Source organism: Palaemon carinicauda, chromosome 19 (genome assembly GCF_036898095.1).
Source record: "Palaemon carinicauda isolate YSFRI2023 chromosome 19, ASM3689809v2, whole genome shotgun sequence".
In the NCBI taxonomy this organism is placed as follows: domain Eukaryota; kingdom Metazoa; phylum Arthropoda; class Malacostraca; order Decapoda; family Palaemonidae; genus Palaemon; species Palaemon carinicauda.
The window spans coordinates 100,504,491-100,529,195 of record NC_090743.1 but is presented as its reverse complement, the minus strand read 5'-3'; the positions used below and the strand labels follow the sequence as shown (position 1 = coordinate 100,529,195).

The following is a 24,705-nucleotide window of genomic DNA, read 5'->3' as shown; positions in this document are numbered from 1 at the left end:
ATTGGAAATTAGAGGGATGGTGGTATCCCTCATTTTTCCATTAAAAGATAGAGGGAGAGCTAAGGTGATTATGTACCTCCTTTACGACAGGTCCATCCAATAGCTCTCTAGTATAAGATTCTTCCCCTAAATCTGGCAATAATAATGCCCAGGATGACAACCATGAGTTGTTCATCTGAGGTTTGGAAGATTGAGTGGAAAGAGGGCTGTGCATCTTCGATCAAATGCACTGATTCTGAATCATGAAGCATGTTATTAACCTTAAAAGGCGATTTACTAAGATGAAGCTTTACATTACCTGGTCTAGCTGGTGTTGTAATTCTCTCTGGATATCCTAAATCCTCAAGATTTTGAGGCCTTTGCATAACTTTTTGTTTTGCTTAGAAGTCACCTTGCATATCCAACACTGATATGTTCATCGGACTTCTGAATAGCTGGCTCTTCCATTTGATATTGAGGACATTTCTTACTGTTCAGCTTGTGATTCTGGCAACAATTAGTGAACTTTGCAAAGGAAGGGTCCATGCTCAAGATCAGAACAATTGTCACAGATCTCTGTTTTTACATACCTTAGATGGATGTACAAATTTTAAGCAATTGTAGCACTGCAAAGGTTTCTTTTTTTAACCCTTTTACCCCCAGGCTATTTGGAAATTTCCAACCCTTAACCCCCAGGAGGTTATTTTTTTCCCAGCACATTTTGCTGTATATTTTTTTTCAATTGCTCTAACAGCCTTAATTTTTGTCATAGAGAGGTCAGGTTGGTCTCAATCTCTTGGAAAATGCCCGAATTTTCTCAAAAAATATGAAAAACAAATTTTTATAGCATTTTTTTGCAAGGACGTACCGGTACGTCCATGGGGATAAAGGGATGGCTTTTGTGAAACGTACCAGTACGTCCTTTGGGGGTAAAAGGGTTAAGGTGAACTGGTATCCTCTAATTTTCGATGTATACCTTTGTCTTAAAATGTGAAAATAATCAAGTGGGTTCTGGAAACCTTATGAAGCTTCCATATTTCTTTAGGGGACATATCTAAGATTTATTCCTGCTAAAAATCATCCCTCTTCCATATCTTAAAATTTGAAAGTCGTTCAATATCCATTAGCTTTTATTCTATTTTTATATTTAGCATAAAATACTGCATTGGGCATGAATTAAGATGGATTTCATGCCAAATCTAGAAATGTCACCACATTCTATTGTATCTACGTTTTTTGTATTAGCCTAGTAAATCTAAAGTACAGTACAGTAGTAATATTTTTCTTCCTTTGATTTGTCAATAATCCAAATTGGTAGCTTATCTTTCAGATATGGCACTTATTTTGGTGCCAGCAGATTCCCTCTGAAACCAGTCACTGGGGAATTATACGTCCAGGTTTCCAGGAGCTGCATTGTATAGCACTCCCTGTAATCTCACTATCAACCATTTTTATTCTTGAAATTTCACAGATTGCTTTGAAAGCTTCCTCATGGTTACTAAAGCAGATTCATTCATCCCATTTGTCATCACCTCCTTTGAAATTCAACCTGATTTCACTAATTTTACCCAAATATTTAAAATTCACCCACAAGGCTTCAAAAGGACAATTCACTGGTACAGTATATCATATTTATGTATATATGGGACCAATGATGATGCTCCCACAAAGGAAAAGGCCACAGGGTCCTCTTCAAAAGCAATCAAAACCATATCATCAGGTGCCATGTCATTTAGCAACTCCACAGGTGTAGCAGGAAATGAGAAAGAAACTTTGGAAAGCCTCAGAAGTCCTGGCAGTGGATAACACCTTCAACAGGTTTCTTGTCAACACAGCAACAGTGATACCCAGGGAAGGCCACAACTTCCAAAACTCCAGAGACCCTCAAGGAAAAGGTTGATGAGTATTACTAAGGGAAGTTGATGCTTCCTCTTTCCCTGAAGATTGCTCTAGGGGTAAGCCCAGGTCTTCACTTTCCCACAAATTCCTCTAGAGGACACAGCCATAAAGGAACTAGGTAGAGACACAGCAGGTCAAGCAACAGCTGAATAAACAGGAGCTATAAAGATACTTCGGTACCAGTTTTGAGGTTGCCAACACTGATGACAAGAAGTTTCATTTTTAGCCTTCTTAACAATCACAACTTACTATAGTGGCGGGCACGACCTTCACTTGTCAGAAGGGAATGATCGTGGAAAAAAACGCAAATGATGGGGATCAATGGCAAGCTCTAATATAAATCTCCCACACTTCTTACCGGTTTACCTGGACACAACCACATGCCTATGTACATTTCCATTTATACTAAAAACAGAAAGATAAAAGATTACTACAGCCAAATTTGAGTACTTGTATACTGCTTGTGGCTAAAGTCAGTTATTACTATCTATAGTCCATTTCTTTTAGCGAGCCATATTTGCACCGACTCGCAGCGGTGCCCTTTTAGCTCGGAAAAGTTTCCTGGTTGCTGATTGGTTGGACAAGATAATTCTAACCAATCAGCGACCAGGAAACTTTTCCGAGCTAAAAGGGCACCACTGCGAGTCGGTGCAAATCTGCATCGCTAAAAGAAATTGACTATAGTTAAATTTTAATAACCATTCCAGCTTTGCTTAAATCCTACTTCTATTAAAGGACAATGGTTTGTATTGATGTAAGGACACAAGTTTAAGCAAGCCTCATCTAGTATCATATTGCAACTATCTCTTTGATGTTTTCCATACATTTCACCAAAATAAAAACAATATGATTTGGCTTTCACAGTCTTGTATGTTATCAACTACTCTCTGGGCTTCTAAAACACTGCACAGCATCTTTAATTTTAGGCTTTGGCAAATTTATGTAATTGCATTTACCTCCAAATTTTCTTCTAGGCTATACTTATAAATCCTCAAAATTGTATCTATCTGTTATTATTTGATCACTTAAGACATTTCCTGTATATCTAAATGTGGCAATTATCACTGCCTCTGAGTCTTTCTCATAATTGTGCATGCCTTTCACTGGTTTTCTTGATTGTGGTGAGTAGACTATAACCACCTTGACAGAATATTTAGATCAACCTATTGGGCTAGGGATGAAATCCTACCATGAGAATTAGGGTTTCTTCATTTATTTTAACACTGGTTCAGACTTCTTCCTTTATGATGACTTTAAGAAACTCTTCTAGACTAACAAAGCAGTTTGTTTCACCAATAACCTTAACATTGTGGAAATCATGCCTCTATAGCATTGTACATAAAATGTTCTAACCAAAATTGGAATATGTAGGAGATTAACTTCTGCATCCAGTAGGGAAATGTAATTAACTGAACTACACCAAAATATACTGTAAGCAAAATGGATATAAATGAAAGATATATATGCAAAGTAGACTTTTAAATATTTTTCATGGTTGAGTCATTAATATTGACATTATCTTAAACTATAGCACATGTAATCATATCCTCTCAGGAAAATTTATATCTACACTTGGGTTTACACTTTGTAGAGAAAAGAACATCCTGAAAATGTGAGGAAATCAAGAAGTTAAGAGGTCACTATGGCTATTCCAAATGTGTAGAAACGGTACAGGATATCAATTCTTAATCTAAACACAAGGGACAGGTTTATGGTATTTTTGCCTTCATAAGAATACCTGGTTATAGTGGATATTAATATACTAAAAATATAATAACGATACTCTATTACACATGACCCCTACACAGGACTCCGTTTCTACTCAATTTCAATGAAATTTCCTTTACTTAAAAAAATTTTATTTTTATTAGTAAAATAAATTTTTGAATATACTTACCCGATAATCATGTAGCTGTCAACTCCGTTGCCCGACACAATTCTATGGAGGGATACGCCAGCTATCACAATACTAGAAGGGGGTGTATTTACCAGCGCCACCTGTGGCCAGGTACTCAAGTACTTCTTGTTGACACCTCCTCAATTATTCCTCGGTCCACTGGTTCTCTATGGGGAGGAAGGGAGGGTCGATTAAATCATGATTATCGGGTAAGTATATTCAAAAATTTATTTTACTAATAAAAATAACATTTTTCAATATTAAACTTACCCGATAATCATGTAGCTGATTCACACCCAGGGGGGTGGGTGAAAAACCAGTGTACAAGACTAAAGGATAGCTAAGTATCCCGTATTTCATATAATCAGTTATCCACAATAACAATGAAATAATAAGTACCTGGTAAGGAAGTCGACTTGAACCGTTACTCTGCCTTTAATAAGATCGTCTTCCTTACTGAGCGCAGCGTTCCTCTTGGGAGGCTGAATCAACTCAAAGGTGCTAAAGTATACAGGGCTGCAACCCATACTAAAGGACCTCATCACAACCTTTAACCTCGGCGCTTCTCAAGAAAGAATTGACCACCCGCCAAATCAACAAGGATGTGGAAGGCTTCTTAGCCGACCGTACAACCCATAAAAAGTATTCAAGAGAAAGGTTAAAAGGTTATGGGATTATGGGAATGTAGTGGCTGAGCCCTCGCCTACTACTGCATTCGTTGCTACGAATGGTCCCAGGGTGTAGCAGTACTCGTAAAGAGACTGGACATCTTTGAGATAGAATGATGCGAACACTGACTTGCTTCTCCAATAGGTTGCATCCATAACACTCTGCAGAGAATGGTTCTGTTTGAAGGCCACTGAAATAGCCACAGCTCCCACTTCATGTGTCCTTACCTTCAGCAAAGCAAGGTCTTCTTCCTTCAGACGAGAATGTGTTTCTCTAATCAGAAGCCTGAATAGTAAGAAACTGAGTTCTTAGAACTTGGAAAAGAAGGTTTCTTGATAGCACACTATAAGGCTTCTGATTGTCCTTGTAAAGGTTAAGACCTTTTTAGATAGTACCTAAGAGCTCTAACTGGGCAAAGTACTCTTTTCAGATCATTCCCCACCAAGTTGGACAGGCTTGGGATCTCGAACGACTTAGGCCAAGGACGTGAAGGAAGCTCGTTTAGCAAAAACCGAGCTGCAAGGAACATGTAGCCGTTTCAGATGTGAAAACAATGATCCTGCTGAAGGCGTGGATCTCACTTACTCTTTTAGCTGTTGTCAAGCACACGAGGAAAAGAGTTTTTAATGTGAGGTCCTAAAAAGAGGCTGATTGGAGAGGTTCAAATCTTGATGACATAAGGAACCTTAGGACCACGTCTAGATTCCAGCCTGGAGTGGACAACCGACGTTCCTTTGAGGTCTCCAAAGACCTAGGGAGGTCCTGTAGATCTTTGTTGGTGGAAAGATCCAAGCCTCTGTGGCGGAAAACCGCTGCCAACATACTTCTGTAACCCTTGATCGTAGGAGCTGAAAGGGATCTTACTTTCCTTAGATATAACAGGAAGTCAGCAATCTGGGTTACAGTGGTACTGGTTGAGGAAACTGCATTGGTCTTGTACCAGCTACGGAAGACTTCCCCTTGAGACTGATAGATTCTGAGAGTGGATGTTCTCCTTGCTTTGGCAATCGCTCTGGCTGCCTCCTTCGAAAAGCCCCTAGCTCTTGAGAGTCTTTCGAAAGTCTGAAGGCAGTCAGACGAAGAGCGTGGAGGATTGGGTGTACCTTCTTTACGTGAGGTAGACTTAGAAGGTTCACTCCTAGAGGAAGAGTCCTGGGAATGTCGACCAGCCATTGCAGTACCTCTAAGAACCATTCTCTCGCGGACCAGAGCGGAGCCAACCAACGTCAGCCGTGTCCCTTAGTGAGAGGAGAACTTCTGAAGTACTCTGTTGACAATCTTGAACGGCGGGAATGCATACAGGTCGAGATGGAACCAATCCAGCAGAAAAGCATCCACGTGAACTGCTGCTGGGTCTGGAATCGGAGAACAATACAACAGGAGTCTCTAGGTTATCGAGGTAGTGAACAGATCTATGGTTGGCTGACCCCACAGGGCCCAAAGTCTGTTGCAAACATTCTTGAGAAGGGTCCACTCTGTGGGGATGACCTGACCCTTCCGTCTGAGGTGATCTGCCATGACATTCATACCGCCCTGAATGAACCTCGTTACCAGTTAGCTTTCGATCTAAAGACCAGATGAGTAGGTCCCTTGCGATCTAGAACAACTTCCACAAAAGAGTCCCTCCCTGCTTGAAGATGTAAGCCAGGGCTGTTGTGTTGTCAGAGTCCACCTCCACCACTTTGTTAAGCTGGAGGGACTTGAAGTTTATCAAGGCCAGAATAACCGCCAACAACTTCTTGCAAATGATGTGAAGTGTCCTTTGCTCCTGATTCCATGTTCCCGAGCATTCTTGTCCGTCCAAAGTCGCACCCCAGCCCGTGTCTGATGCGTCCGAGAGGAGACGGCGGTCGTGTTTCTGAACAGCCAAAGGTAGCCTTCCTTGAGAAGAAAGCTGTTCTTACACCACGCGAGAGAAGACCTCCTCTCTTCGGAAACAGGAACTGAGACCGTCTCTAGCGTCATGTCCTTTATCCAGTGAGCAGCTAGATGATACTGAAGGGGGGGGAGGTGGAGTCTCCCTAACACGATGAACAGGGCCAGCGATGAAAGTGTCCCTGTTAGACTCATCCACTACCTGACTGAGCATCGGTTCCTTCTCAGCATGCTCTGGATGCATTCTAGGGCTTGGAAGATCCTTGGGGCCGACGGAAAAGTCCGAAAAGCTCGACTCTGAAGATCCATACCCAAGGAGACAATGGTCTGGGATGGAACGAGCTGAGACTCCTCAAAATTGACCAGGAGGCCCAGTTCCTTGGTCAGATCCATAGTCCATTTGAAAATCTCCAGACAGCGACGACTTGTGGGAGCTCTTAAAAGCCAGTCGTCTGACGGAGCCGGACACAAGATCATGATACTGCTGCACAGTCTGTGAACTGTCAATCATGGGCAAGCGAGGAAGTACAGTGACAACCCGAATCTGTCTAGACTGTCTGGGTCGTACAGACAACTCCTTAACGGGTTGCTGAAGTTGCCGCACTGCGTCACAACAAGTCACTTCTGTTGGTTGTTGAACGTCTTCCCCGTGACACATTGACTCCGTAAACAAAAAATCCTCTAACAAGGACTAAGCTTGGACTGCATGTCATGCAACACAGCTCAAGGTCTATGGGAGCAGGTGTGGTAACAGACGGGATTAGCGACTGAAGTGGAACCATAACCTTCCCTGGAAGCATGTTATGCTTAAATAAAAGTCCATAAGAGGTTATGCAGCTAAAGGCTCCCTCCAAATGACAGAGTCCTCAAGGGAATATCAGAAGGAGGGAGAAAAGAACTTTCTCATCTACAGGGACCTTATCCTAGAAAAGCTAAGTTCTCTGAGTGAGGGTTCACTGGTGCAAAAGCAGCAGACTAGAAGGCAACGTTATGAAACTGCTTGACAGTCTAGTGAGTTGGCAACAACCCAAGATGTGTGACTGAGAAGCATGCGGTAAGGTATGCAGAGCATGATGTATGCAGAGTATGCTGTATGCAGAGCATGCTGTATGTAGAGCATGTTGTATGCAGAGCATGCTGTATGCAGAGCATGTTGTATGCAGAGCATGCTGAATGCAGAGCATGCTGTATGCAGAGCATGTTGTATGCAGAGCATGCTGTATGCAGAGCATGCTGTATGCAGAGCATGCTGTATGCAGAGCATGTAGTAAGCAGAGCCTGCTGTAAGCAGAGCCTGCTGTAAGGAAAGCAGAGCGTGTGCATGGCGTTTAACATTTCTCAGAAATTCCATGACCAGTGCTAGAGTGCTTTATGCATGCTTGCATGGGGTTTAAAAATCAACATAATGTTTACCTTACATTCATAACTCATGATTCATATTTTTTCCATGGTTTGAAAATGGAGGTAAGGTATGCTGAACAGCAGAGTCAGAACGAGCTGGAACAACAATAGTTGTGGTTTCCTCTTCAAGACTCTGTTGAGGGAACACCTGAGGCTCAGTCTGCAAAGGCTGAATAAAAGACAAGCAGAAGGAAGGCGCATGGGTGGAGGAGGCTGACTCCTAGCATGAGTGGTTGAACCCAAGGGTTGCGCTTGCTGAGCGGTTGGCGGAAGCGGAGTAGCAAGTTCCAGTTCCTGTGGTGTGAGCGGAGCGCGATGAGGAAGAGGCTGCGCAGAACAAGGTAAATGTCTCGCAAGCTGAGGCTCCTGAGGCGCAAGGCTAAGGTGTTGTGGTGCTTGCCTTGTGGAGGGTGAGCTCGCTGCAGCGAGAGCTGAGGAGACTGACTCATGGACGGGAGAGGTTGTTGTACCTCAACCGAGTGTTGCATCACTGGTGGAGCAGCAAGTGGAGGCGGAGGAAGAGAGGTATAATCCTCCTGATCCCATTGTAAAGGTTGCCTTAAGGAAGGCGGAGGCTGAACACCACTGGGAACAGCAAACTCAGCACGTGGCTCAACATCGTACGCCTGGCAGGTGGTACTGCGATCAGGCGGAGCGAGCGTAGGCGGAGGGAGTGTAGGCGGAGGCGGAGGAGCAACACTCTCAGCCCGACACTCACGCATCAAGTCCGAAAGCTGTGCTTGCATGGACTGTAGTAGAGTCCACAACATCGTACGCCTGGCAGGTGGTACTGCGATCAGGCGGAGCGAGTGTAGGCGGAGGGAGTGTAGGCGGAGGCGGAGGAGCAACACTCTCAGCCCGACACTCACGCATCAAGTCCGAAAGCTGTGCTTGCATGGACTGTAGTAGAGTCCACAACATCGTACGCCTGGCAGGTGGTACTGCGATCAGGCGGAGCGAGCATAGGCGGAGGGAGTGTAGGCGGAGGCGGAGGCGCAACACTCTCAGCCCGACACTCACGCATCAAGTCCGAAAGCAGTGCTTGCATGGACTGTAGTAGAGTCCACTTGGGGTCGGCAGAAACTACAGTAGGCTGAGGTAAAGCCTTAACAGTCGAGCTCTGTTGTGGCAGAACCTTACTCCTCTTAGGCGGAGTGCATTCAACTGATGACTGAGGAGAGTCAGAGCTAACCCAATGACTGCATCCGGGTTGTTGAACTCTAACTTCGTACGTCTGGCATAGGTCTGGACTTTACGTTTAAAAGGTCTTGAGACCTGAGACCAGCGTTTTCTCCCCTAAATTTCTTCTGCAGACGAGCAAAATAAGGGCTCAATCGTCTGCGGGTGGGAGTGACGGTCTCGGTAAGACACGCCCACAACCACCGAGGATACTTCTGTGCGCCGATCAAGGCCTGCTGAACCCTTCTGCCCTTCGACATTGCTTCTCCCCTGGGCTTGGGAGCTTGCAAGAGGTCCCGGACTGGGAGGACGACTGGCGCGCACTAAAGTACCCTCACGCACAACACTGACATACTTTGCGCTAATCACTTATCACTTTGATTTCTGTTTGCACTTATTTCACTGAACTCGAAACTTTAAGTGGTTTGTACCTGAAACACGCAATTCTATCCTTTCTCAAAAGTTAGTAATTGCGAAAACAGAATTACAATGTAACAGAAAAATCTAATGAAAGATAATTCAGTGGCTGGAAAGAGACTAAACACTAGATCACTCTAGAAACGTTTAGTTTCTTCCCCTAAAGAGACTAGGGAGAAGAGCAAAAACGATAACGACGTTACTCGTACGCCTGGCAGGCTTGAATGAAACGTTTATCCTCTTTCTCCCTCCGTCTCTATCTCTCTCTCTCTCTCTCTCTCTTGACTTAGAACCTGAGAGAAGAGCCCAATCATATATATCGTTAAAACATATTATTGTTAAAGGAAAAAACTGAAAAGTTCCTTTATTAGGATCAAAACCATTAAGTTAAGAAAGAATGAACAAAACGCTAGACACGGTTACTCTTACTGCAACGTGAAACCGTGAACATTCTTTCTCTATCGTAACGATAGAGTGCAAGTTGAACGTTCTGAACGTCAACAACTGCAGAGACAAAACAAAACGTTAGTTCAACTTTGAAAACAGTACGAGACTATCAAAGAAATTCTTTCAAACTCTGTGGCGGAAATAGCATAATATGTTAACAGGTAAAACCGAAATGACGGGCTCAATGTTAATTAACTTCGGTACCAAGAAAAGACCGCCTACTATGGGAAGGTCGAATATAAACAAATATAAAAATTAATTTTAATAAGTTTATAATAAAAGGAAGTTAATCGAAGAGGCCTATAAGAGGCGGAGAGATATAAAATAAATCTATAACTTTTGTTAAATTAAGAAAGAGAGTCTATACTCTCTTAGACACCAACACTTCCGTCTAAGGGAAGGGTCGGCCATTGAAAGGTGAACGAGAGTTCATACTCTCTTCGTCACCATAATTAATCAAATTAATTCCAAAAGCTAACTAAGCTAATATAGAAGTTTCCAGTAAAGCGACAGCCGAAATCAAAGAGAAATACTTCACCAAAGTCGTGAAAATACTCCAAGAACATAAGCGTATCCCAGAACGTCTTGCCGGAAGCACGACAGAGGAATAATTGAGGAGGTGTCAACAAGAAGTACTTGAGTACCTGGCCACAGGTGGCGCTGGTAAATACACCCCCTTCTAGTATTGTGATAGCTGGCGTATCCCTCCATAGAATTCTGTCGGGCAACGGAGTTGACAGCTACATGATTATCGGGTAAGTTTAATATTGAAAATTGCAACATTAAACTGTACTGTTTATAGTATTCAAATACCAATGCTTTCATTAAAGTGAAAAATAATTATGATAAAATTTTTCATTTTTATATTTACCTGTAGATCACATTGCTAATCTGTGCAAGCGTGAACTTTTATGACTAAAAATAAAACAGAAAAAATTTGTCTCAACACCTTTCAATCTCCCCCCAGGGAACCACCCATTGCAGGATTGTTGCTCAATAACATGAAATCAAACCTGTGGCCTGTGGTCTAGTAACTCCACCTTACCAAGTGATCTCTTACTACTGAAGCTGATGTAGACCTCTGGATAGACTTACAAAAACACTTGAAGCTGGATGGATGGAGGGATATTGATAATAGAATTCATTATTAGGTCACATTGCTGACTAGTACAATTCCTACACAGGGGGACAGTTTTAATCATAAACCAAAACTACATTTTATACTAAAAATGTTTAAAGATCAAGCATAAGTGGAAGAGCAAGAGGGGACAAAATTCTAAAGACCAACCATATATACATATGCTCTGCAACGAAGACCTGGCCACCCACTCCAAAGTAATTTATCAATGTACAAGAAAATAGCTTTCCTAAAAAAAAAAAAATATCAGGAAATGAAAAGATGTTATAGTCTTTATCCAAATATCCACTAACGGATCACAGTTACTAGGACTCAAACATAATAGCCCCTTTTCAATTGATGAAACTCCTTCCATATCAATCTTTACTCCTAATATCTCCCTTAGCATTAACAAGTGAAGTACTGTAGTTTCCGATAATCTTCATAAGAGCGTACAGCATTTTCCGAGGAAGGAATACCAAAAATTACTTGGAACATTACTGTATTGCAGTAGTGCTCCTTCTTAGAATTACCGTCTTAGTGAAAATGTAATGGGGCAGAAATATTATGGACCTTAATTCTCAAACAACAAGGTTAAATTAAATTGTATACATCCTCAAACTGTCCATGGACTTGAATACTGACACTTTAGAAAAAGAGGCCCTGAACTCATTGGTAAAGTTCAAATGGAGGTTAAATATTTACAAAAATCTAAAGACAGTAAGCAACTACTGTATTCTATTCTAAAATATTGCCATTTTGTTCTAAAATGGTGCCATTTTGTTCTAAATCGATGCCATTTTGTTTTAAACTGCCGCTGGGATGGACAGCACAAGTTATAACCACTAAACTTACCTCATAAGAATGTGGAAATCTCTCAGTATGATAGATAATGCTAGATTAATCATGTACAATTAGAACATATATCTAAATAGTGTGTGAATACGAGTTAAAAATATAAGTTACTCTCCAACATTAGCGAAGCACGTAATATGTAAAAATATATATATTATGAAGGAACGTTCTGCTATTTATCAAGAGAATATGCACTCAAAATGGTATGTTGTCAGGGGACAGAGGGAAAATAGGTTAAAGTACAATATTAATTATGGTACATGAAGACTGACCTTCAGTGCTAGGTTCAGAAATGGAAATCAAGGCACAAGGTAAAACATGCAGGCGTGAATTGTCCCTTTACTGTGGAGCTAAAGGTTAAGGGCACAATAGTTATTCCAGAATGCCATAACTGGTACAGCACTATAGAAGCAGCTAGAACTACATCACCCAAACCATAGTACAGTAGGGTCTCGAATTATGCCAGAATTTCGTCGATAAATGAACCCTCATAAAAGGAAACTCGCATATTTCGAAACACATAACAGGAATAATTCCATTAGGGCCATGGCACACAGAAACTTGCCTATGCAAACGTGTTTATCACCTATTTTCATATTTTTCTATGAACTATACTGTATTTTTTCTAATATTGAATTGTTCTTATAAATATATAAAACATTTACAATGTTTCAAAGTTTTAATAGCTTAAAAAAAGGTTAAAATTACGACCAGCAAGGGTGTAAATACTTTATATTTCCCCTTAATAATGCGACCTAAAATTATTAATTTGGTAAGTTTAAGTCATATCTGTTGTATAAGACATTGGTGAATAGCAAAACCATTACTGTATAGACTAGCTTTTGTTGTATCATTGAAAATCTAAAATTGATGAAATATGTTATTTTCATTAGTAAAATAAATTTTTGAATATACTTACCCGATAATCATGTAGCTGTCAACTCCGTTGCCCGACAGAATTCTACGGAAGGGATACGCCAGCGATCGCTATACAAGAGGGGGGTGTACTCACAAGCGCCACCTGTGGCCAGGTACTGCAGTACTTCTTGTTGACACCACTTCAATTTTTCCTCGGTCCACTGGTTCTATGGGGAGGAAGGGTGGGTCAATTAAATCATGATTATCGGGTAAGTATATTCAAAAATTTATTTTACTAATGAAAATAACATTTTTCAATATTAAACTTACCCGATAATCATGTAGCTGATTCACACCCAGGGAGGTGGGTGAAAACCAGTGTACAAGTATATCAAGAAGCTAAGTATCCCGTATTTCATATTATCAGTTATTCAAAATAACAATGAAATTACAAGTACCTGGTAAGGAAGTCGACTTGAGCCATTACTCTGCCTTAAATAAGTTCGTCTTCCTTACTGAGCGCAGCGTTCCTCTTAGGAGGCTGAACAACTCTAAGGTGCTGAAGTATCAAGGGCTGCAACCCATACTAAAGGACCTCATCACAACCTTTAACCTCGGCGCTTCTCAAGAAAGAATTGACCACCCGCCAAATCAACAAGGATGTGGAAGGCTTCTTAGCCGACCGTACAACCCATAAAAAAGTATTCAAGAGAAAGGTTAAAAGGTTATGGGATTATGGGAATGTAGTGGCTGAGCCCTCGCCTACTACTGCATTCGTTGCTACGAATGGTCCCAGGGTGTAGCAGTACTCGTAAAGAGACTGGACATCTTTGAGATAGAATGATGCGAACACTGACTTGCTTCTCCAATAGGTTGCATCCATAACACTCTGCAGAGAATGGCTCTGTTTGAAGGCCACTGAAGTAGCCACAGCTCTCACTTCATGTGTCCTTACCTTCAGCAAACCAAGGTCTTCTTCCTTCAGATGAGAATGTGCTTCTCTAATCAGAAGCCTGAATAGTAAGAAACTGAGTTCTTAGAACTTGGAAAAGAAGGTTTCTTGATAGCACACCATAAGGCTTCCGATTGTCCTCGTAAAGGTTAAGACCTTTTTAGATAGTACCTAAGAGCTCTAACTGGGCAAAGTACTCTCTCCAGTTCATTCCCCACCAAGTTGGACAGGCTTGGGATCTCGAACGACTTAGGCCAAGGACGTGAAGGAAGCTCGTTTAGCAAAAACCGAGCTGCAAGGAACATGTAGCCGTTTCAGATGTGAAAACAATGATCCTGCTGAAGGTGTGGATCTCACTTACTCTTTTAGCTGTTGTCAAGCACACGAGGAAAAGAGTTTTTAATGTGAGGTCCTAAAAAGAGGCTGATTGGAGAGGTTCAAATCTTGATGACATAAGGAACCTTAGGACCACGTCTAGATTCCAGCCTGGAGTGGACAACCGACGTTCCTTTGAGGTCTCCAAAGACCTAGGGAGGTCCTGTAGATCTTTGTTGGTGGAAAGATCCAAGCCTCTGTGGCAGAAAACCGCTGCCAACATACTTCTGTAACCCTTGATCGTAGGAGCTGAAAGGGATCTTACTTTCCTTAGATATAACAGGAAGTCAGCAATCTGGGTTACAGTGGTACTGGTTGAGGAAACTGCATTGGTCTTGTACCAGCTACGGAAGACTTCCCCTTGAGACTGATAGATTCTGAGAGTGGATGTTCTCCTTGCTTTGGCAATCGCTCTGGCTGCCTCCTTCGAAAAGCCCCTAGCTCTTGAGAGTCTTTCGAAAGTCTGAAGGCAGTCAGACGAAGAGCGTGGAGGTTTGGGTGTACCTTCTTTACGTGAGGTAGACGTAGAAGGTTCACTCCTAGAGGAAGAGTCCTGGGAATGTCGACCAGCCATTGCAGTACCTCTAAGAACCATTCTCTCGCGGGCCAGAGCGGAGCCAACCAACGTCAGCCGTGTCCCTTTGCGAGAGGAGAACTTCTGAAGTACCCTGTTGACAATCTTGAACGGCGGGAATGCATACAGGTCGAGATGGAACCAATCCAGCAGAAAAGCATCCACGTGAACTGCTGCTGGGTCTGGAATCGGAGAACAATACAACAGGAGTCTCTAGGTTATCGAGGTAGCGAACAGATCTATGGTTGGCTGACCCCACAGGGCCCAAAGTCTGCTGCAAACATTCTTGTGAAGGGTCCACTCTGTGGGGATGACCTGACCCTTCCGGCTGAGGTGATCTGCCATGACATTCATACCGCCCTGAATGAACCTCGTTACCAGCGTGAGCTTTCGATCTTAAGACCAGATGAGGAGGTCCCTTGGGATCTAGAACAACTTCACGAAAGAGTCCCTCCCTGCTTGAAGATGTAAGCCAGGGCTGTGGTGTTGTCAGAGTCCACCTCCACCACTTTGTTAAGCTGGAGGGACTTGAAGTTTATCAAGGCCAGAAGAACCGCCAACAACTCCTTGCAATTGATGTGAAGTGTCCTTTGTTCCTGATTCCATATTCCCGAGCATTCCTGTCCGTCCAAAGTCGCACCCCAGCCCGTGTCTGATGCGTCCGAGAGGAGAAGGCGGTCGGGTTTCTGAACAGCCAAAGATAGACTTCCTTGAGAAGAAAGCTGTTCTTACACCACGCGAGAGAAGACCTCCTCTCTTCGGAAACAGGAACTGAGACCGTCTCTAGCGTCATGTCCTTTATCCAGTGAGCAGCTAGATGATACTGAAGGGGGGGAGGTGGAGTCTCCCTAACACGATGAACAGGGCCAGCGATGAAAGTGTCCCTGTTAGACTCATCCACTACCTGACTGAGCATCGGTTCCTTCTCAGCATGCTCTGGATGCATTCTAGGGCTTGGAAGATCCTTGGGGCCGACGGAAAAGCCCGAAAAGCTCGACTCTGAAGATCCATACCCAGGGAGACAATGGTCTGGGATGGGACGAGCTGAGACTCCTCAAAATTGACCAGGAGGCCCAGTTCCTTGGTCAGATCCATAGTCCATCTGAGAATCTCTAGACAGCGACGACTTGTGGGAGCTCTTAAAAGCCAGTCGTCTGACGGAGCCGGACACAAGATCATGGTACTGCTGCACAGTCTGTGAACTGTCAACCATGGGGAAGCGAGGAAGTACAGTGACAACCCGAAGCTGTCTAGACTGTCTGGGTCGTACAGACAACTCCTTATCGGGTTGCTGAGGTTGCCGCACTGCGTCACAACAAGTCACTTCTGCTGGTTGTTGAACGTCTTCCCAGTGACACACTGACTCCGTAAACAAAAAAAAATCCTCTAACAAGGACTAAGCTTGGACTGCATGTCTTGCAACACAGCTCAAGGTCTATGGGAGCAGGTGTGGTAACAGACGGGGTTAGCGACTGAAGTGGAACCATTACCTTCCCTGGGAGCATGTTATGCTTAAATAAAAGTCCATAGGAGGCTACGCAGCTAAAGGCTCCTCTCCAAATGACAGAGTCCTCAAGGGAATATCAGAAGGAGGGAGAAAAGCACTTTCTCATCTACAGGGACCATATCCGAGAAAAGCTAAGTTCTCTCAGTGAGGGTTTCACTGGTGCAAAAGCAGCAGACTAGAAGGCAACGTTATGAAACTGCTTGACAGTCTAGTGAGTTGGCAACAACCAAAGAAGTGTGACTGAGAAGCATGCGGTAAGGTATGCAGAGCATGTTGTATGCCGAGCATGCTGTATGCAGAGCATGCTGTATGCAGAGCATGCTGTATGTAGAGCATGCTGTAAGGTAAGCAGAGCGTGTTGCATGGCGTGTAACATTTCTCAGAAATTCCATGACCAGTGCTAGAGTGAGTAATATCGCATTACCGTCCATTGAAAGTGCACGTGCCGAGGGAATTGATTTAGACTGTTTTGTTGATGAATTTGATAGCCGGCATGATAATCGTAGAATTAAGCTACACTAAATGTACTATAATCTACTTCACCTCAGGAAAGGGAAACTCGCCCTGTTGGCAACACTGCATTACTTCATGCATGCTTGCATGGGGTTTAATATCAACATAATATTACCTTACATTCATAACTCATGATTCATTTTTGTTTAGAAGATATTTTTGCCATATTTTGTGATTTGTTAAAAATATATTGCAAGGAATACATATATATTTTTATATAAGTAATACAAATAACCTCCATTATCATAATGTTTGTGTAGGCATACATGTATATGATTACAAATGCAAGTTATGAAAGTAATGAGGTGTTATTATTGTCATTTGTTATTCCCAAGTTGAATGGGAAGAAGCTCAAGTTGAGGAAAAAAAATGGCAGATGCATGCGTTGAGGTGGCTGACTCATAGCATGAGATTGCTGCCTCAAGAGTTGCGCTTGCTGTAAGGGTTGCGGATGCGCAGTAGCAGGTTCCTGAGGAACGAGTTAAGGTTCCTGAGGTGTGAGCTGCGAGAGTTGAGGTAGCGGCTGCGCAGAACGCAGTTCTTGTCTCGCGAGTAGAGGTTCCTGAGGTGCTAGCCTAAGGAGTTTGCCTCATTGATGGAAGAGGTTGTCGTACCTCAAGAGATTGTTGCCTCGCTGGTGGAACCGCAAGCGGAAGCGGAGGAAGTAAGGCATAAGACTCCTGCTCCCATTGCTGAGGTTGCCTTAAGGAAGGTTAAGGTTGCTGCACAACGCTGGTAACTGGCAACTCAGAACGCGGTAAGGTAGCCTGAGGAACCTCAACTTCGTACGCCTGGCAGACTGGACTGCGGAGAGGCGGAGCGTTCGCAGGAGGAGGTGCTACTCAGCCTGAAACTCACGCATTAAGACCGCAAGCTGCGACTGCATGGACTGCAGCAAAGTCGTCTTGGGATCAACAGACGATAAGGTCTGTTGAGGCAAAGCCTTAATAGAAGATGAGGTCTGTTAAGGCATCGCCTTACCTCTCTTAGGAGGTGTGCAGTCACCTGATGACTGAGGAGAGTCAGAGCTAACCCAATGACTGCATCCGGGTTGTTGAACTCTAACTTCGTACGTCTGGCGTAGGTCTGGACTTTACGTTTAAGAGGTCTTGAGGCCTGAGACCAGCGTTTTCTCCCCGAAATTTCTTCTGCAGACGAGCAAAATAAGGGCTCAATCGTCTGCGGGTGGGAGTGACGGTCTCTGTAAGACACGCCTGCAACCACCGAGGATACTTCTGTGCGCCGATCAAGGCCTGCCGAATCCTTTTGCCCTTCGACATTGCTTCTCCCCTGGGCTTGGGAGCTTGCAAGAGGTCCCGGACTGGGAGGACGACTGGCACGCACAGAAGTACACTCACGCACAACACTGACACACTTTGCGCTAATCACTTATCACTTTTGATTTTCTGTTTGCACTTATTTCACTGAACTCGAAACTTTAAGTGGTTTGTACCTGAAACACGCAATTCTATCCTTTCTCAAAAGTTAGTAATTGCGAAAACAGAATTACAATGTAACAGAAAAATCTAATGAAAGATAAATAATTCAGTGGCTGGAAAGAGACTAAACACTAGATCAAATAAACTACGTTTAAAATCTCTCACCGCATAAAGCTTGAGAACAAGAAAAAACTCTAGAAACGTTTACTTTCTTCCCCTAAAGAGACTAGGGAGAAGAGCAAAAACGATAACAACGTTACTCGCTTGAACGAAACGTTTATCCTCCTCTTTCTCCCTCCGTCTCTATCTCTCTCTCTCTCTCTCTCTCTCTTGACTTAGAACCTGAGAAAAGAGCCCAATCATATATATCGTTAAAACATATTATTGTTAAAGGAAAAAACTGAAATATTTCCCAAAATGAAAAGTTCCTTTATTAGAATTAAAACCATTAAGTTAAGAAAGAATGAACAAAACGCTAGACACGGTTACTCTTACTGCAACGTGACACCGTGAAAATTCTCTCTCTATCGTAACGATAGAGCGCAAGTTGAACGTTCTGAACGTCAACAACTGCAGAGACAAAACAAAACGTTAGTTCAACTTTGAAAACAGTACGAGACTATCAAAGAAATTCTTTCAAAAACATTAAAATAGCATAATATGTTAACAGGTAAAACCGAAATGACGGGCTCAATGTTAATTAACTTCGGTACCAAGAAAAGACCGCCTACTATTAGGAAAGGTCGAATATAAACAAATATAAAAATTAATTTTAATAAGTTTATAATAAAAGGAAGTTAATCGAGGAGGCCTATAACAGGCGGAGAGATATAAAATAAATCTATAACTTTTGTTAAGCAAAAATAAGAAAGAGAGTCTATACTCTCTTAGACACCAACACTTCCGTCTAAGGGAAGGGTCGGCCATTTAAAGGTGAAAGAGAGTTCATACTCTCTTCGTCACCATAATTAATCAAATTAATTCCAAAAGTTAGTTAAGCTAATAATAAAACTTCCTGAATAGCGAAAGCTGAAATCTTAGAGCAATACTTCACCAAAAACCGTGAACAAGACTCCAAAATTATAAGCGTATCCATGAACGTCTTGCCGGAAGCACGACAGAGGAAAAATTGAAGTGGTGTCAACAAGAAGTACTGCAGTACCTGGCCACAGGTGGCGCTTGTGAGTACACCCCCCTCTTGTATAGCGATCGCTGGCGTATCCCTTCCGTAGAATTCTGTCGGGCAACGGAGTTGACAGCTACATGATTATCGGGTAAGTTTAATATTGAAAAAAAGGCAATTTAATATCATGCTTTTCCTAACCACGCCTAAAAGCACACCATCAAAATAGGAATCCGTTGTTTTGTTTACGTTAGTCCAGTGATTCTCAAACTGGGTGCCGTGGCACCCTGGGGTGCCATAGACAGCGCCTAGGGGTGCCGCAAAATTGTCATGAGTTTTGTCTTGGCTTTATCGTCTTGATGAACATTTGAAAAAAAAAAGTTTCCAAAAGTCTTCATATAATTATCAGTGTAGGTATGAAGTTACATGCTCAAACATTTCTCGCAAATAGAGGTTGATATTTCCTTTTCTATACTTGTGCAATACAACAACAACAACTACTACTACTACTACTACTACTACTACTACTACTACTATTATTATTGCTAATAATAATAGTAATAATAAATAATGATAATATAACAACAACAACAAAAATAGTAATAATAAAGTGTAACAGTCGACTCTGTTCCTACTCGTTGCCCGTCCGATACGTGTTCGGTTCTCGTCGGCTTTGTATAACCCCAGTTTTCCACTCACGAGTCAGTGAGGCATAATACCTCAAGGCATAAGTTCTTTGCTGTTTCTGGGGTTATATTACAGTTGTTTCTAACAGTATCGTGCTTCTAACATACCGTAAGATGGATAAGTTTGTCATTAAGAAGAGAAGACATGAAGTTAGTGGTGAGGGTGAAGAAAGAGACGAAAGTGGGTTTGTGAGCGAAAAGGATTTGGCCATTCCAACAACAAGTACATCAACTTCAAAAAAGGCAAGAAAAATCGCTCCTACTTGGATAATTATTTAAGTTTTGGATTCTTCTGGTGTGGTGATGAAGTTACTCCCATGCCTTTATGTGTTATTTGTGGTGATAAATTAGCTAATGAAGCAATGGTACACAGTAAATTAAAGAGGCATTTAACTCTGAAACATAATCATTTTGCTAACAAGCCTCGGTCCTACTTTGAAGGACTTTTAAGTGAGCAAAAACAACAGAGTGCGATGCTTTCTAAGAAAGTCAAAGTTGCTGATAAAGCACAAGAGGCCAGTTACTTAGGTACAGAGTTAGTTGCTAAAATCATGAAACCTCATACAATAGCAGAGACTCTGATTCTACCTGCATGTAGTGCCATAGTAAAAACAATGTTTGGAAGTGAAGCAGAAAAAGAAGTGAGGAAAATTCCCGTTTCGGATAGTACCATTAGCAGACGGATTCATGATATGTCAGCAGACATAGAGGAAACTGTATGTACATCTGTGAAAGAAAGTGAAATGTTTGCACTTCAGGTAGATGAGTCCACAGACATTGGAGGTATGGCTCAATTACTGGTATTCGTTTGGTACATTCATGATGTTAAAATAGTGAACCAATTCTTTTGTTGTAAAGAACTTTAGGAAACTACAACAGGCAATGATATTTTCTCTACATTAAGTGAGTACTTAAAATCAGTTGGTTTGACCTGGCAATCGTGTGTTGGGATTTGTACAGATGGGGCACCTGTCATGATTGGCTCAATTAAAGGATTTGTGTCATAAGTGAAGAGAGAAAACAGCAGTGTGATAATAACACATTGCTTTCTTCATCGTGAAGCGCTGGTTGCAAAGACAATTAGCAATAATTTAAAATGTCTACTGGAAAAAGTTGTAAAAATGGTGAACTTTACAAAATGTCGACCGCTGAAGTCTCGTCTGTTTACTAAGCTGTGCGAAGAGCTTGAGGCAAAACATTTGAACCTTCTTCTACATACGGAAGCACGATGGCTGTCCAGAGGGAAAGTATTGTCACGAGTAGGCGAACTGAAGGAAGAGATGCTTACTTTTTTCACTCTTGAACAACAAGAGGAATTCTGTGATTTACTGGCAGATGACACTTGGTGTGCAAAATTGTCTTACTTAGCTGACATCTTTGAACTTTTAAACAAGGTAAATGCCAGCATGCAAGGAAAATCAGAAAATGTTTTATCTTCCACTGATAAAATTAAAGCGCTGAAAGAAAAACTGCAACTGTGGGGTGGCAAAGTAGAAGAAGGCAATTTGGACATGTTCTCACATGTTGCAGTAGCAGCAAACAGTGGTGAGATAACGCCCATTATTTTTGAGCATCTTGCAGTACTGGAAAAACAACTTCAGCACTATATCCCAGATATATGCACTGAAAACTATGACTGGATAAGAAACCCATTTGTTGCATCTATACCTACCCAATCTCAGCTTACCCTCATTGAAGAAGAGCAGTTAATGAAATTGCGTCATGATCATGATCTAAAGTTATTGCACATGCAGCTGCCTCTTGACGAATTCTGGGTTCAGATCAAGACTAAGTATCCTCATGTTGCCAAAAAAGCTCTGGTAATGTTAATCCAGTTCTCTATTTCTTACCAAAGTGAGTTGGGGTTTTCTGCTCTAGCAAACATTAAAACTAACAAAAGGGGAAGGCTGAAAACTCTTGAGGAAGAAATGAGAGTATGTTTGTCCACCATTCAACCCAATGTGAAACGGATCTGTCAGTCGCATCAAGCACACACATCTCACTAAAATAGGTGTTTTTTTCTTCTTTGCTTAAGGGTGATTACCATTTTCTTTTTATTTAGTCTGCATTCATAACTCTTTACTTCAAATCTTCTAATATGCTCTTTGTATTTCTGCATTGTACGGTGGTGCTGGATTTGGTTTGATTATGGATGATAATAAAAATAATAATAATATCTAGTGTTCTATATAGCGACGTTTCTCCTTAATTGATTCAAAGCCGCTAGTACAGTAATTATATTCATCAAATAAGTTAATTCATGAGGTATGGTTTGGTGGTGAAGAAGGGGTGCCACAGTAATGGTTACATCAGTTTAGGGTGCCATCAACTGAAAAAGATTGAGAACCACTGCGTTAGTCTCTAATCATAACGAAGAAACAAATGCCTTTACATATGTGTTTAGGTTACTTTTTGCAGCAACAGCTATCTTACCAAGTATTGATTATATGATGATTTTGTTATTATCAATGTTGTTTTACATATTATTTCTTAGAACTTCAAAATAAATGAAATGAATGTGATTTATATAATGTTTTTCCTAAACACGCCGCCTAAAACGAAAACCTTCCGTTTGTTTACTATACGCTCCATAGTCGATCATAATGAACAAACGAATGCATTAAAACAAATGATCAAGGTGATAATGATATCAAGAGATTTTGGTAAATATGTTATTACAAATATTTTAATTACCATATACATATAAATTCCTACATACGTAGCAAAACAGGAAAGCCATTTTTGTTTGCGTTTAATCAACAATAGCAAACTGCCGCTAATGACAATAGATAATTTACGATACCTCTAAACTGTTACGAAAGTTAATAGTCCATTCCATATCCAAAATACTTTTCAAACTTGAGTTTAAAGTCAACTTGTACCCACCTCAATTATGGAACCATCTACAAAAAAAGAAAAGAGAAGAAAGTATTAGGCCGGTTTTTAAAGACATCGAACAATTGGGTTACCGGTATAACATTCGATGTCACAGAGATGGTGCAAGATTGGAGAAAGTAAGGAAAATTTGAATCATGATTGATCTTTAATATAACTGAAACTTTGTGAAGCAACAAATATTTCATTTGTTAGAGAGATAGAGAGAGGTAATAAATGAGAGGTAGCGAAAGGTAGCCTAGCTAGAGAGAGAGAGAGAGAGAGAGAGAGAGAGAGAGAGAGAGAGAGAGAGAGAGAGAGAGAGAGAGAGAGAGAGAGGAAAAAAAATAATAATAGTTTTAAATGTATTAAACAAAAATATGATAGGTTATAACACATTGGTGCCAATGTAATATCAACTGTATAGATGTTTTGAATAAGTTAAGAAATGGTATAAACAATACTTTGTTACTGTATTCGTACGTGCATATTCTTGAGAGCGGCAACTAGACATCAGCAGATCTGACCACAGCCAAAAGTAAAACAAAAAGAAGTCAGCAATACTCTATTTTCAAAATACTTTCGAAATTTAAAACAAAAGTACATGTTTTCTTAAAGCACAATAAACTATTTAAATAGTGGCAATTCTCTAAAATAAAACGATGTTTCCTAAAAAACAGTGGTTTGCTGATGAAATCCCATGCCGTATTTTAAGCTATAATTTTTTTTATTTCGTATTTGATTGACACTAAGAAACCCGATTCTTGTTTCTTCATCTATATGTAAGTATTGTATAACACGAGAGAGAGAGAGAGAGAGAGAGAGAGAGAGAGAGAGAGAGAGAGAGAGAGAGGGAGAGAATCAGCTGTTGTAATCAAATGCCATGTTTTTGTCTCTTGTACCACCTGAAGCGAGGAATTGATCACCACAACTAACAATAGTCATGTTAATTTCATTTTTAAACTCAGGTTGCCATATGCGAACTAAGATTTTATTTCTTACACACACTCACACCCATAGAGAGAGAGAGAGAGAGAGAGAGAGAGAGAGAGAGAGAGAGAGAGAGAGAGAGAGAGAGAGAGAGAGGGAGAGAATCAGCTGTTGTAATCAAATGCCATGTTTTTGTCTCTTGTACCACCTGAAGCGAGGAATTGATCATCACAACTAACAATAGTCATGTTAATTTCATTTTTAAACTCAGGTTGCCATATGCGAACTAAGATTTTATTTCTTACACACACTCACACCCATAGAGAGAGAGAGAGAGAGAGAGAGAGAGAGAGAGAGAGAGAGAGAGAGAGATTGATTTAAGGTTTTCTGGCATCAAATCAATCTCTCTCTCTCTCTCTCTCTCTCTCTCTCTCTCTCTCTCTCTCTCTCTCTCTCTCTCTCTCTCTCTCTCTCTCTCTCTCTCTCTCTGAGAGGTTTTTATAATTACACCGTGTACTATACAAAAAAAAATTTTGTAAAGCAAATCTATACTTTTTAAAATATGACAAAATATTGCAGACTTGTTACCGAAATTTAGGCTATTCACTGACGATAAACGAACCCAACCTACATGTGAAAACCTTTAACACCCAAAGGGAAAAATAAAGCTTTTATATATACTGTATTAAACAAAAGTAATACTTTAATATATCATCATTAACACTACCATTAAAATTAGTGAAAGGTTAGAGAAAGACGAAGATTGCTGAGAACATAACCAAAATTCTGTTTACATTTTGTCAGCTGGACTCGCATAGTTAAAGTTGATTTCATTGTTGATATGGAATTTTTCCTTAATTAGGTTATTTATTATGAAATTATGTTAACAAAATGTAAGGTACATATCGTTTGGTAACATTTATCATCAGGCACTGTATTTAGGGCTACCAATATACTTAAAAAGACAATAGATTTGACACATTTTGTAGTGCTTGACTTACAAACTTTGAACAGCTTCACAGATACAGAAAATTTATTTTTGAAAACTAGCGACCCCATAAATGGGGAATTGCATAATTAGAACACGCACAATTTGGGACCGTACTGTATGAGGATAAAGTGAGGGAAAATGACAAAAT

General features: G+C 41.2%; 2 protein-coding genes across 2 annotated transcripts; both read left to right on the top strand.

Moving 5' to 3' along the window:
* The first annotated feature begins 20,079 nt into the window (after positions 1 to 20,079).
* Positions 20,080 to 20,628, top strand: LOC137659171 (protein FAM200B-like). Its single transcript, XM_068394230.1, has one exon. It carries the CDS (start codon positions 20,080 to 20,082, stop codon positions 20,626 to 20,628), a length of 549 nt encoding a protein of 182 aa, XP_068250331.1.
* Positions 20,629 to 21,168: 540 nt separating this feature from the next.
* Positions 21,169 to 24,647, top strand: LOC137659170 (zinc finger BED domain-containing protein 5-like). Its single transcript, XM_068394229.1, has 2 exons — positions 21,169 to 21,616; positions 24,556 to 24,647. Exons 1-2 carry the CDS (start codon positions 21,169 to 21,171, stop codon positions 24,645 to 24,647), a joined length of 540 nt encoding a protein of 179 aa, XP_068250330.1.
* The last annotated feature ends 58 nt before the right edge of the window (positions 24,648 to 24,705 follow it).